Source organism: Gorilla gorilla, chromosome 3, assembly GCF_029281585.2.
Source record: "Gorilla gorilla gorilla isolate KB3781 chromosome 3, NHGRI_mGorGor1-v2.1_pri, whole genome shotgun sequence".
Taxonomy (NCBI): domain Eukaryota; kingdom Metazoa; phylum Chordata; class Mammalia; order Primates; family Hominidae; genus Gorilla; species Gorilla gorilla.
Window position 1 is genome coordinate 72,298,312 of NC_073227.2, and position 15,571 is coordinate 72,313,882.

Sequence of the window (15,571 nt, forward strand, 5' to 3'; positions counted from 1 at the left end):
TAAGGGCAAAACAAGTTGAAGCAGTGGATTCTTGCATTTCTGCATTTAAAAAGCAAAATTCATTATGAGTTCAAAACATGTCTTAATTTAAAATGATAGCTCAGTAGTGAATGCCAAGAGACATTGTTAATATGAGGAGATACAAGGAACATAGAAGAAGTTAAAACTGAAGTAAGAAGGACAGAGGATTAGATGGACTTGAACTATGGAAAACATTGAAATGCATTCAAGAAAACTATTGATTAGTGAACCTAAATTTCCTTGTTTACTTATCTTAAAATACCTAGTTAATACCAAATAAAATATTCAAATAAGAAAACAAAATTAGGGTGGTATTGTACATTATAAAATATTTGTCTGCCAGGTGTAGTGGCTCACGCCTGTAATCCCAATACTTCGGGAGGTCAGAGTGGGCGGATCACTTGTCAGGTGTTTGTGACCAGCCTGGCCAACATGGTGAAACCCCGTCTCTACTAAAAATACAAAAATTAGCCCAGCATGGTGGCGAGCGCCTGTAATCCCAGGTACTTGGGAAGCTGAGGCACGAGAATCGTTTGAACCCGGGAGGCAGAGGTTACAGTGAGATGAGACCACGCCACTGCACTCCAGCCTGAGCAACAAAGCGAGACTCTGTCTCAAAAAAAAAAATGAAATACTCGTCAATTATTTAGTTAGCAGGAACTGTACATTTCTGAAAAATAGCTCTTATTTAAAAAAAAAACAAATGACACAAAATGTCTTTAATACCCCCTCCCTAAAATAACACTGCAGAATACTTGATTATTCATTAACATATCTGTGCCACTGCAGCTATTTTCTCTTGATACATTTCTGGAAGTAGAATTACTGGGTCAAAGGGTAGGAATTTTTTTTTTTTTTTGAGACTGAGTCTCACTGTTGTCAGCCCGGGCTGGAGTGCAGTGACGCAATCTCGGCTCACTGCAACCTCCGCCTCCGGGTTCCAGCAATTCTCCTACCTCAGCCTCCTGAGTAGCTGAGATTACAGGTGCCCACCACCACATCCAGCTATTTTTGCATTTTTAGTAGTGATGGGGTTTCACCATGTTGGCCAGGTTGGTCTCGAACTCCTGACCTCAGGTGATCCACCTGCCTTGGCCTCCCAAAGTGCTGAGATCACAGGTGTGAGCCACCACACCCAGCCAGGGTAGGAATATTTTTTAAGACCTGTTTTACATACTACCAGATGGCACTCCTGAAAATTCTATCAACTTGCAAGATTTTTGTTCTTTTCAGTTAATATCATGGTATATTGAATTTTCTTCTTCAACATTTTCCTCCATTGAGAAAGATGGTAAAAATACTGAAGATACATAAATAAATCTAAAAATGAAAGGGAGGGAAGGTAAATAAGTTTATGTTCAATGGTATTTCCATGTTTTTAGTTTGCAAATTTCATTTTTAATGGTTGTTTAATATTCTGTTATATTGAGATAAGATAATTTTCTTAACCATTCCTAAAATGTTGTAAATAGATACATATTTATATTTGTGAATAAAGATTCAATGAACTTGTTTATGCATAAATTTAATCCACATTTCAAGTTATTTTTTACGTAATATTACATTTCTAAAGAGAAAACAGTATGACAAAGGTATAAATATTTTCAGTGCCAAATTAATCTGAAATGGTTGTAACAATTTATAGTTCCATTGACAGTGTGTGATATTTTTCCATCTTGACCTTCTTGCCAACATAAAATATTTTTTTAAATTTAATTAGTCTTGTAGATAACTGAATTAAGATGCCACCTACTTTAAATCATATTTTTAAAAATTATCCAAGTGTTACTTCTGGCTTTTTGGATTAGTAGAATGTTTGGTTATTAGAGTCTGAAGGGGGTTCAGCTTCCTACTCAATGCAGGAATCATTGCTCTTCTTTCAAGTACATCAAATTATTATTTTATGGGATGAAACTTGGCCTTTCTAATACTGTGCTGAGCCAGTTGTACTTTGTCTTAGAATAAAGGAAATTATTTTTACCATATATAAAAAGTTTTATGTAAACTTGTAGGTACACTTATAATGCTGTCAATTGAAAACAAAACATATATGCCATTTTCATTCTAACAATCTCTGCCTCCTGCTGAACTTAAAAAAGAAGCCAGAACTAAGGTATTGTCAAAATTAAGTGGTTTATGTCAAAAATAAATCATTAGAGGTGATATTTTACAGTTATATTATCAAACAAGAAGTGTGACTTTTCCTATCCATTTAATAAAATAAGATGGTCTTGCTAAAATTCTACCTGCTACTATTGTTTTGGTTGGTCTAGATTTGGATTAAAAAAAGAGAAGGTTTTGGCAGGGATGAAAAACATAGCAAAGGAGATATTTGCTGTGGCCTGTGCCAAATAAGAAATTCTGACATTCAAGCTCTTTGCCAGGAGAAAGCATGCTATATGAAAGAAGACTTGCTGAAAAGAGTTGTTTTCAACTACTCTGATGAGAACAGTCTTGCTAGTAAAGAAGTGTGTAGGAAAGCCTGGATTGTGGTAGTTTGAATAATGAATGGGAGGTAACGTAAAGATAGTTAATGTAAAGGAGTCTTTCAAAACATTAGTTGAGGACGTAAAGAAATAGATGCCATCAGACATTGAGAGAGAAGAAGAAATAAGGATTCACATCCTCAGGTGGATAGACTAATTCAGGTTTGTAGGCTATGTTTAAGGAGCCTGAAGCGAGGTAGAAATACAGTGAATTGCAGAGGAGACTGGAGGAGATGCACTCAGAAGTAAATGGTTAGTTTTTGGAAGCTTTCCTCCATTGAGAGATGGTAAAAATACTGAAGATATATAAGTAAATCCTAAAATAAAAGGGAGGGAAGGTAAAGCAGTTTATATTCCATGACATTTTTTTCTCTCAGAGTTGACAACTGTGGTTATTTGCAAGAAAATGTTGGTTGTGAGGATAAAGTGGAGTACCTAAAAACAGGCACAACAACTACGGAGCATGGAAAAGAGAACTTACTGGGCATGAATAAAGATTGTTACAATAATGCTCATGAGATTAGAAATAAGATATGTATGTTATATATATATTATTGGTGATACATTTATAAATGTGATTTTTCTCCAGTAGCTCCAGGCAGTGTGAAGAAAGTAAACAATTTAATTGAACCTGGGTTGGCAAGGGACACTGTAGAGATGATTAAAGGTGTTTGTTGGAGTATGTTCAAAATGATTGACTATGTAGTTCTGGCAAATAAGGAAGGAAATGGAGTCATAGGGAGCTATGGAGGGGTGGGAAGCAAGATATTACAACCAGAGGCCAAAAAACAAATTTAGTAAGGATGGGAGAAATGAAATGATTGATGGCAGTGGTAAGAGAAGAATTTTACAGTTCAGAATTTCAGAGGTGATACAGTCCCAAGTGATGACAATATGCAGAATATATCACAGTGAGTAGGTTGCTGAATTAGATGGAGGTGCAGGAGGTAAAGTTCTTTAGAATAGATAAGGTCAGGAGTGAACTGTAGTTGAGGATTTCTAAGGAAAGAGTGGCATTTCAACAGGGTTTGTGGTTAAAGTGAAGATATATACAAGTATGTGGTGCTTAACTATGGGGACTATTCTGATAAATGGATCAGTAGGCAATTTCATCATTGTGCAGACATCACAGAGTGTGTGTATACAAACTTAAAATGGTGTAGCCTACTACACATCTAGGCTATATGGTATAGCCCATAGCCCTTAGGCTACAAACCTGTACAGTATGTTACTGTACTGTGTATTGTAGGCAGTTATAACACAGTGGTAAGTTTTTGTGTATCTAAACATAGAAAAGGTACAGTAAAAATACAGTATTAAAATCTTGTGGGACCACCTTCTAGTATGTCCTGACTGAAACATTGTTATATGGCACATGACTGTATGTATTTAAGGTTTGTTTTGTTTTTTAAGATAAGATATAAGGAGGTATCCTGATAGCCACAGATCAACAGATTGAGGGTTTCAAGGTCTATCAGGAAAGATAAACTTGAATTTGATGATCATGAGAAAGCAGGATAACAGATCGGAGTGGTTTGCAGAGTTATGACTATAGACTGGAGGAATGTAGAGATAGTGAAATGGATGTATGTGGGATATGAGTAAACAAGCCTGTTTCAAGATTCCATTTAGATTTAGGTGTAAAGTTGGAGTCCCCCCTTCAAAACTTTACAGTGTATTACATGACCTTTCAAAATTATCTCAAATTATATAAAAGTAAAATTGGTCTCGTGCGTGATTTCTTAAGGAAACAAAGGAAGCTGTAAAAGCCATAAAAGCCTGTACTGAAGTGTTGCATGGAATGTGCTCAGTAGTTGTGATTTGAATGAATTCTCTGTTCTCCAAGTACTGGTAGACTTCTAATAGATAAAAGCAAGATAGGTTGTTTTTATTATGTCTTTTATCTTCGTGTTATATTTACCATCCTTTGAAAATAGTTTAAATCTTTTATCAATTCTAAAGCCATGGAGTATTTTAACCATGATTCAAGAAAAGGTATTCTAGGTAATAGGAATAGATATAGGTATAGTACACGTCTACATTTTCTTTCATACCATCTAATGCACTGACAAATAGGTGTTGAATGGAACCTAAGACGGTTCTTGGTAGCACTTTGTCCATTCCTACTTTTTTATTTTTTCTCTCCCTTTTTCCTTATTCTTCCCCTCCTCACTCTTTTTCCTGCATTTTTCCTTCTCATTTTATTGCTTGTGTAGGACACCTGCTAAAATTCACAACTATTGTTTGTTTCCACCAATAACATTAAAAGCTGGAAAAAATCGCTATCCCACCCATTAAAATAATATGCTTTGTAGTTACTTTTTAAGATATAAAGTTGGTAGCTCAAATTAAAGGAACCATTTATATTTTTGTTTACATACTGCTGTATAATTAACATTCAGCCCCTTATCATTATGCAAAAGTTTCCATTTAACTGCTAAAATAATTGTTACGTTTCATAAATTGCTTGTTACAGTTATTTTATCTCAAACTTCCATTTTATGTCTCAAACTTCCTCCGTATGTGAAAATGCTTTCTATTGACTTGACCTTTAAATTAAATGGTCTACATTTTTGGCAACAATAACATGTAATAACATATTCTTCTTATTTTTTAAAATAGATTTGGACTGAGCAACAAATTTGAATCAGAATTCCCTTCTTCATTAACTGGAAAAGTGAGTGTCTCATTTATGTACTATTTGTATGCCTCAAAATGAAAGTTTTTTCTGAGAAAATTAGAAAAAAGTATGCTCATCAGTCATGTTTTTTGACATTAATATTGCATTGTTATTATTTCTTAAAATTTTTCTTTAGGTAGCTCCTGAAGAATTTAAAGCCAGCATCAACAGAGTTAACAGTTGTCTTAAGAAGAACCTTCCTGTTAATGTACGTTGGCTACTTTGTGGCTGCCTTTGTTGCTGCTGCACATTAGGTTGCAGTATGTGGCCAGTTATTTGCCTCAGTAAAAGAGTAAGTTGAATTATATATTTTAATTTAAATTTAGAAGTGGACAAGCAAGTCTTGCATTTATCTAGTTTTTATTTTTTATATTGAATGAATCACACTATCCTGAATAAAATGAAAATAATCTGATCCAGGAGAGGAGTGAGTCAGTAAAGTTACTATATATCCAAGTGCTGTTATTAAATAGCCATCTAAAAATTATATTTATAATTTTAGGAGCAAGGAGTAGTGTATGGCATTGTCTGTATCTGTACATTGATGGTGGTGTGGTATAGTGATCAAGGATGCTGGCTTCAGCTCTACCACTTTTCTCTGTGACCTTAGGCATGTTTCCTAACCTCTTTAAACCCTACTTGACACAACTGTAAAATGTTCACCTACTACTTGAATATAAAGGTAAAATGAAAATGTTTGGAAAACTCTTAGCTGAATATCTCAAAGGAAGTGGTTAATAAGTATTAATTAATAGTATTCTTACTGACTGTAAGATAGTACCCATACAAGAAATAAAATGGTTACAATGGTTGTTTCTTTTTGGTAAGATTATGGGACATTCTTTTCTGCTTTTTATATTTTACAAGTTTCCTGTAGTGAGCACAAAGTGATTCTGTAATCAGAAAAAATAATTTTGAAGACTCATTATTTTGACTGCTTATAATAAAAAATTCTGGCCAGGCACAGTGGCTCATGCCTGCAATTTTAACACTTTGGGAGGCCAAGGCGGGCGGATCACTTGAGGTCAGAAGTTCAAGACCAGTCTGGCAAACATGGTAAAACGCTGTCTCTACTAAAAATACAAAAAATTAGCCAGGCGTGGTGGCGGGTGCCTGTAATCCCAGTTAGTCAGGAGGCTGAGGCAGGAGAATCGCTTGAATCTGGGAGGCGAAGGTTGCAGTGAGCTGAGATCGCGCCATTGCACTCCAGCCTGGGCAACAATAGTGAAACTGTCTCAACAAACAAATAAACAAAATTTTAAGATGTTGGTAGAGATATGACAAATTATTACAGATTGAATGTATTATATTCTTGTTAAAATTTTTAAAAATTGTATTTATATGTATAAAAATGATACTTTAAAAAATTTTTTTTAAATAAATAATTTTTTTTTATTTTTTAAAAAACATTTAAAAAAATAGAGACGGGGTTTCTTTTTTTTAATTATTATTATACTTTAAGATTTAGGGTACATGTGCACAACGTGCAGGTTAGTTACATATGTATACATGTGCCATGTTGGTGTGCTGCACCCATTAACTCGTCATTTAACATTAGGTATATCTCCTGATGCTATCCCTCCCCCCTCCCGCCACCCCACAACAGCCCCCGGTGTGTGATGTTCCCCTTCCTGTGTCCATGTGTTCTCATTGTTCAATTCCCACCTATGAGTGAGAACATGCGGTGTTTGGTTTTTTGTCCTTGCGATAGTTTGCTGAGAATGATGGTTTCCAGCTTCATCCATGTCCTTACAAAGGGCATGAACTCATCCTTTTTTACGGCTGCATAGTATTCCATGGTGTATATGTGCCACATTTTCTTAATCCAGTCTACCATTGTTGGACATTTGGGTTGGTTCCAAGTCTTTGCTATTGTGAATAGTGCCGCAATAACCATACGTGTGCATGTGTCTTTATAGCAGCATGATTTCTAATCCTTTGGGTATATACCCAGTAATGGGATGGCTGGGTCAAATGGTATTTCAAGTTCTAGATCCCTGAGGAATTGCCACACTGACTTCCACAATGGTTGAACTGGTTTATAGTCCCACCAACAGTGTAAAAGTGTTCCTATTTCTCCACATCGTCTCCAACACCTGTTGTTTCCTGACTTTTTAATGATCGCCATTCTAACTGGTGTGAGATGGTATATCATTGTGGTTTTGATTTGCATTTCTCTGATGGCCAGTGATGATGAACATTTTTTCATGTGTTTTTTGGCTGCATAAATGTCTTCTTTTGAGAAGTGCCTGTTCATATCCTTCGCCCACTTTTTGATGGCGTTGTTTGTTTTTTTCTTGTAGATTTGTTTGAGTTCATTGTAGATTCTGGATATTAGCCCTTTGTCAGATGAGCAGGTTGCAAAAATTTTCTCCCATTCTGTAGGTTGCCTGTTCACTCTGATGGTGGTTTCTTTTCCTGTTCAGAAGCTCTTTAGTTTAATTAGATCCCATTTGTCAGTTTTGACTTTTGTTGCCATTGCTTTTGGTGTTTTAGACATGAAGTCCTTGCCCATGCCTATGTCCTGAATGGTAATGCCTAGGTTTTCTTCTAGGATTTTTATGGTTTTAGGTCTAACATGTAGGTCTTTAATCCATCTTGAATCAATTTTTGTATAAGGTGTAAGGAAGGGATCCAGTTTCAGCTTTCTACATATGGCTAGCCAGTTTTCCCAGCACCCTTTATTAAATAGGGAATCCTTTCCCCATTTCTTGTTTTTCTCAGGTTTGTCAAAGATCAGATAGTTGTAGATACGCAGCATTATTTCTGAGGGCTCTGTTCTGTTCCATTGGTCTATATCTCTGTTTTGGTGCCAGTACCATGCTGTTTTGGTTACTGTAGCCTTGTAGTATAGTTTGAAGTCAGGTAGTGTGATGCCTCCAGCTTTGTTCTTTTGGCTTAGGATTGACTTGGTGATGTGGGCTCTTTTTTGGTTCCATATGAACTTTAAAGTAGTTTTTTCCAATTCTGTGAAGAAAGTCATTGGTAGCTTGATGGGGATGGCATTGAATCTATAAATTACCGTTGGCAGTGTGTCCATTTTCACAATATTGATTCTTGCTATCCATGAGCATGGAATGTTCTTCCATTTGTTTGTATCCTCTTTTATTTCATTGAGCAGTGGTTTGTAGTTCTCCTTGAAGAGGTCCTTCACATCCTTGTAAGTTGGATTCCTAGGTATTTTATTCTCTTTGAAGCAATTGTGAATGGGAGTTCACTCATGATTTGGCTATTTGTCTGTTATCGGTGTATAAGAATGCTTGTGATTTTTGCACCTTGATTTTGTATCCTGAGACTTTGCTGAAGTTGCTTATCAGCTTAAGGAGATTTTGGGCTGAGACAATGGGGTTTTCTAGATATACAATCATGTCATCTGCAAACAGGGACAATTTGACTTCCTCTTTTCCTAATTGAATGCCCTTTATTTCCTTCTCCTGCCTGATTGCCCTGGCCAGAACTTACAACACTATGTTGAATATGAGTGGTGAGAGAGGGCATTCCTGTCTTGTGCCAGTTTTCAAAGGGAATGCTTCCAGTTTTTGCCCATTCAGTATGATATTGGCTGTGGGTTTGTCATAGATAGCTCTTATTATTTTGAGATATGTCCCATCAATACCTAATTTATTGAGAGTTTTTAGCATGAAGGGTTGTTGAATTTTGTCAAAGGGCTTTTCTGCATCTATTGAGATAATCATGTGGTTTTTGTCTTTGGTTCTGTTTGTATGCTGGATTACGTTTATTGATTTTCGTATGTTGAACCAACCTTGCATCCCAGGGATGAAGCCCACTTGATCATGGTGGATAAGCTTTTTGATGTGTTGCTGGATTTGGTTTGCCAGTATTTTATTGAGCATTTTTGCATCAATGTTCATCAAGGATATTGGTCTAAAATTCTCTTTTTTTGTTGTGTCTGTGCCCGGCTTTGGTATCAGGATGATTCTGGCCACATAAAATGAGTTAGGGAGGATTCCTTGTTTTTCTATTGATTGGAATAATTTCAGAAGGAATGGTACCAGTTCCTCCTTGTACCTCTGGTAGAATTCGGCTGTGAATCCATCTGGTCCTGGACTTTTTTTGATTGGTAAGCTATTAATTATTGCCTCAATTTTAGAGCCTGTTATTGGTCTATTCAGACATTCAACTTCTTTCTGGTTTAGTCTTGGGAGAGTGTATGTGTTGAGGAATTTATCCATTTCTTCTGGATTTTGTAGTTTATTTGCGTAGAGGTGTTTATAGTATTGTCTGATGGTAGTTTGTATTTCTGTGGGATCGGTGGTGATATCCCCTTTATCATTTTTTATTGCATCTATTTGATTCTTCTCTCTTTTCTTCTTTATTAGTCTTGCTAGTGGTCTATCAATTTTGTTGATCTTTTCAAAAAACCAGCTCCTGGATTCATTGATTTTTTTGAAGGGTTTTTTGTGTCTCTATTTCCTTCAGTTCTGCTCTGATCTTAGTTATTTCTTGCCTTCTGCTGGCTTTTGAATGTGTTTGCTCTTGCTTCTCTAGTTCTTTTAATTGTGATGTTAGGGTGTCAATTTTAGATCTTTCCTGCTTTCTCTTGTGGGTATTTAGTGCTATAAATTTCCCTCTACATACTGCTTTGAATGTGTCCCAGAGATTCTGGTATGTTGTATCTTTGTTCTCATTGGTTTCAAAGAACATCTTTATTTCTGCCTTCATTTCGTTATGTACCCAGTAGTCATTCAGGAGCAGGTTGTTCAGTTTCCATGTAGTTGAGCAGTTTTGAGTGAGTTTCTTAATCCTGAGTTCTAGTTTGATTGCACTGTGGTCTGAGAGACAGTTTGTTATAATTTCTGTTCTTTTACATTTGCTGAGGAGTGCTTTACTTCCAACTATGTGGTCAGTTTTGGAATAGGTGTGATGTGGTGCTGAAAGGAATGTATATTCTGTTGATTTGGGGTGGAGAGTTCTGTAGATGTCTATTAGGTCTGCTTGGTGCAGAGCTGAGTTCAATTCCTGGATATCCTTGTTAACTTTCTGTCTTGTTGATCTGTCTAATGTTGACAGTGGGGTGTTAAAGTCTCCCATTATTGTGTGGGAGTGTAAGTCTCTTTGTAGGTCACTAAGGACTTGCTTTATGAGTCTGGGTGCTCCTGTATTGGGTGCATGTATATTTAGGATAGTTAGTTCTTCTTGTTGAATTGATCCCTTTACCATTATGTAATGGCCTTCTTTGTCTCTTTTGATCTTTGTTGGTTTAAAGACTGTTTTATCTGAGACTAGGATTGCAACCCCTGCCTTTTTTTGTTTTCCATTTGCTTAGTAGATCTTCCTCCATCCCTTTATTTTGAGCCTATATGTGTCTCTGCACGTGGGATGTGTTTCCTGAATACAGCACACTGATGGGTCTTGACTCTTCATCCAGTTTGCCAGTCTGTGCCTTTTAATTGGAGCATTTAGCCCATTTACATTTAAGGTTAGTAGTGTTATGTATGAATTTGATCCTGTCATTATGATGTTAGTGGGTTATTTTGCTCGTTAGTTGATGCAGTTTCTTCCTAGCTTTGATGGTCTTTACAATTTGGCATGTTTTTGCAGTGGCTGGTACCGGTTGTTCCTTTCCGTGTTTAGTGCTTCCTTCAGGAGCTCTTTTAGGGCAGGCCTGGTGGTGACAGAATCTCTCAGCATTTGCTTGTCTGTAAAGTATTTTATTTCTCCTTCACTTATGAAGCTTAGTTTGGCTGGATATGAAATTGTGGGTTGAAAATTCTTTTCTTTAAGAATGTTGAATATTGGCCCCCACTCTCTTCTGGCTTGTAGAGTTTCTGCCAAGTGATCAACTGTTTCTTTTTTTTTTTTTTTTTTTGAGATGGGGTCTCACTCTGTTGCCCAGGCTGGAGTGCAGTGGCATGATCTCTGCTCACTGCAAGCTCCACCTCCCGGGTTCACGCCATTCTCCTGTGTCAGCCTCCCGAGTAGCTGGGACTGCAGGTGCCCACCACCACACCTGGCTAAGTTTTTGTATTTTTAGTAGAGACAGGTTTTCACTGTGTTAGCCAGGATGGTCTCAATCTCCTGACCTCGTGATCCATCCGCCTCGGCCTCCCAAAGTGCTGGGATTACAGGCGTGAGCCACTGCACCCGGCCGAGACAGGGTTTCTATGCCCAGGGTGGTCTCAAACTTCTGGGCTCGAGCAGTCTGCCCTCCTTGGCCTCTCTAAGTGCTGGGATTACAGGCGTGAGCCACTGCACCCAGCCAAAAATGAAATTTTGTTAAGTTGAAAATGAATGAACAGTTTTATGTGGCTACGTTTTGACAACCAGTAAGAGTAGGAAGTATGGATGATCAAATTCTCTTTGTCCCTTGATTTGTGTTATAAAATAAAAGATATATTCCTACTAAAAATTTTTAAACTGGTACATTCTATTGATAGGAAGGAGTTAATGCCTTTGTAATAGAATGACTTATGATATTTACTTCAATATGTCTAATATTCCTTTTTTCTAAAAATGGTTCTTTTTTTTTCATCATTCTCACCAGATTACCTTTGCACTACAGAACATTTTTTCGTCTCTGGATCCACAGTTGATTTTGTTGCTCTTGTAGTTTGGATCCCCTCACTCCCTTCTGCTATGTGGCATTTCCATTGTTTCAATGCCTGCTATGTCTCTCTTCGTTGGGAATTGCCATCATGTAACCCAGAAAATCCTAAGAGTTTTAATACTGTAGATACCTTTGAGATCTGGCTTGTTTGTTTGTGTTGGTTTTGTTTTGATACCCTTTTTTTAAACCTTTAAATGAGTAACAAGATGTTGCAGTGTGTATGGTGTATTTAGAAAACAAAGGTAAATGAGTTAAACTTTGCATTCTTATCAACTTGAGATCCTTTTTGAAATGCCTTCATTAAATTCCTTCTTATGTGAGATGTAAGATTGACTTTTTAAGCTAGTTTAATCTGTAGTTTCTGAAAGTACATTTCATTTAGCATTGTAGTGTTCAGTCTTAAGTTCTCTCTTTGTATTTTATATGACTAGATGGAATATTTATTTGATGCATTTAATTTTATATGGAGTACTATCCAGGGAGCATAAACAAACATGACTTGCTTTTTAAAAAAGCCATACATATCTGTCCTTGGGTGTAAACTATTACATAACCATGGTAAGAGTGACACTTCATGCATGTGTGAAGGATATTACCGGCCCTGGAGAAAGAGGTGCTTTGTAAGATGGGGGCAAAATAATTTGGATTTTTTTTCCTTTTTTTGTTTTTTTAAATTATACTTTAAGTTCTGGGGTACATGTGCAGAATGTGCAGGTTTGTTACATAGGTATACACGTGCCATGGTGATTTGCTGCACGCATCAGCCCATCATCTACATTAGGCATTTCTCCTAATGCTATCCCTCCCCTAGCCCCAAACCCCTGACAGGTCCCAGTGTGTGATGTTCCCCTCTAGAGCAGGGATTTTTAACGTTTTATTTGCCATAAATCCTTTTGATGGTTTAGGGAAGCCTATGAATGCTTTCTGAGATGCTTTATATATATTTAAAAATATTTAATGTATTCTAAATGCATAAGGTAAAATACATGGATTACAAAGGAAACCAATTATATAAAATATAGTTATCAAAATACTAGAAAACTTTGTGATTTATAAATATGTTTATTAATGCATACAAAATGAGATAGCAACAAATCCATGATAATAATGATATGATAGGAAGAATCTGTGATTTCTTTAAGTGATGAAGGTGCAGGTCCTGTTCAGTCTATTGCAATTAGTTGCATACATTCATAACCTAAGGAAATGTAATACATTTCAGTTAGTGGTTAAAAAGATGTATTTTCATTTCACTCACTTTCACAGATTCCCAGAATTCTGTCTAGGTACTGTATGTTAAGAACCCTCGATCGAGAGGCATGAGTATAAAAAATTGCCAGCCTGTGAACTGTTTTCTTTCTTGTGATGTGAAATCCTCTTATGTGATTAGAATGGTCTCAGACTCTAAGACAAATCAGGACCAAAGGCATACTTGATATGCAGCTCAGTGTTTTTACTTTCTTCGCATTATTCACTGATTTGGAAAACTGCAGTTCTGTCTTGCCTTCAAAATCCATCCCCTCACGAGGTCAGGAGATCGAGACCATCCTGGCCAACATGGTGAAACCCCATCTCTACTAAAAATATAAAAATTAGCTGGCATGGTGGCACGTGCCTGTAATCCCAGCTACTCGGGAGGCTGAGGCAGAAGAATCGCTTGAACCAGGGAGTTGGAGGTTCCGTCTCAAAAAAAAAAAAAAATCTATCCCCAACTTAGTGCCCTCTTTTTATGACCTGATATTATTCCCAAGACCTTGTTTTTATTCTGTTCTATTATTATTATTATTATTATTATTGAGACAGAGTTTTACTCTTGTCATCCAGGCTGGAGTGCAATGGCACGATCTCTACTCACAGAAACCTCCTCCTCCCAGGTTCAAGCAATTCTCCTGCCTCAGCCTCCTGAGTAGCTGGGATTACAGGCGCCTGCAGCCACACCGAGCTAATTTTTTTTTTTTTTTTTTTTTTTGAGACAGAGTTTCACTTTTATCACCCAGGCTGGAGTGCAGTGGTGTGGTCTCTCAGCTCATCACAACCTACACCTCCCCGGTTCAAGTGATTCTCCTGCCTCAGCCTCCGGAGTAGCTGGAATTACAGGCTCCTGACACTACGCCCAGCTAATTTTTGTATTTTTAGTAGAGACGGGGTTTCACCGTGTTTGCCAGGCTGGTCTTGAACTCCTGACCTCAGGTGATCTGCCCACTTCGGCCTCCCAAAGTGCTGAGATTCAGGTGTGAGCCACCGTGCTCGGCTAATTTTTATATTTTTGGTAGAGACGGGGTTTCACCATTTTGGCCAGGCTGATCTTGAGCTCCTGACCTCTGGTGATCTGCCTGCCTCGGCCTCCCAAAGTGCTGGGATTACAGGCGTGAGCCACTGCCCCCAGCATGTTCTGTTATTTTGATTATTTTTTAGACCTTCCAAATTGCCTTTTTTCTTAACTACCTTTGCCTATTTTTGAAAATTGTTTTTTAATATATAGTAAAATTTTTGTAAACAGTTCTGTGATTTTTGATAAACGCATAGAGTTTTGTAACCACCACCAGAATCAAGATGCATAACAGTTTTCCATAAAAAACTTACTTGTGCTGTAGTAAGTTTTTTACTTACTACCTCTGTAGTTGAACGCTCGTCAACTCTTCAACCCTGGCAACCAGTGATCTGTTGTCTATCCCTACAATACTGTCTTTTCTAGAATATTACATAAATGGAATAAAATAGTGTATATAACTTTTTGAGTCTGGCTTCTTTCATGTAGCTTAGTGCATTTGAGATTCGTCTATTTTCTTTTATGTATTAATAGTTTATTCTTTTTTATTGTTGAGTAGTATTCCATTGTATAGATGTATCACAGTTTGTTTATCCATTTATCAGTTGAAGACACTGAGTTTCCAGTTTTTGAATAAAGCTTGCCATAAACATTCACATGCATGTTTTTGTGTGAACACAAGTTTTCATTTTTAGGAAGGGGATTGCCGGGTTATATGGTAAGTGAATGTTTAATTTATAAAAAATCTCCAAACCGTTTTCCAAAGTGGGTGAACCATTTTGCATTCCAGCCAGCAATGCATGAGAGATCCAATTGCTTAGCATCCTTGCAGGACTTGATATGGTTAGTTATAGAAATTATAGTCATTCTAAAAGATACATAGTAGCATCTCATTGTGGTTTTAATTTGCATTACCCTCATGAGTAATGATATTGAGCACCTTTTCATGTGCTTATTTGCCATTTGTACCTCTTTGTTAAAGTGTTCATTGAAATATTTTGCCTATTTAAAAATTGTTATTTCTTGTTGAGTTTTGAGAGTTCTTCATATAATTCTGAAAATAAGTCCCCTGGCAGATATGTGCTAATATATATTTGCAGTCTGTAGCTGTCTTTTCATTCTCCAACAATGTCTTCGGCAGAACAAAAGCTTTTGCTTTTGATGAATTCATCGCTTTAAAAAAAAATAGATTGTACTTTTGTGCTGTATCTAAGAATTTGCCTAAACCAAGGTCATGAAAATTTTCTCCTGTGATCTCTTTACTTTTAGGTGTGTGACCCGTTTTGACTCAGGTTTTTATATGAGTGTGAGGTATGGGTCAAATTTTTTTTTTTTTTTTTTGCATATCACTTTCTAGGTTTTCCAGTACCATTTGTTGAGAAGACTATCCTTTTTCCCTTGAATTGCCATTGTACATTGTCAAAAATCAGTCAACAATACCTGTGTAGGTCTCTTTCCATACTCTATTCTGTTCTATTGATCTGTATGTCTATCTTGATTAAATATCACAATGTCTAGTTTACTGTAGCTTTTTTTTCTTTTTTAAT

General features: G+C 36.7%; 1 protein-coding gene across 1 annotated transcript in view; it reads left to right on the top strand.

The window, feature by feature from the left end:
* Window positions 1-15,571, top strand: part of CHIC2 (cysteine rich hydrophobic domain 2) — a 59,578-nt gene that overhangs the window by 10,413 nt on the left and 33,594 nt on the right. The window contains exons 2-3 of the mRNA XM_004038681.4: window positions 5,130-5,184; window positions 5,324-5,479. Of these exons, the coding sequence (XP_004038729.2) occupies window positions 5,130-5,184; window positions 5,324-5,479 (211 nt within the window). The remainder of the gene's footprint in view (window positions 1-5,129; window positions 5,185-5,323; window positions 5,480-15,571) is intronic.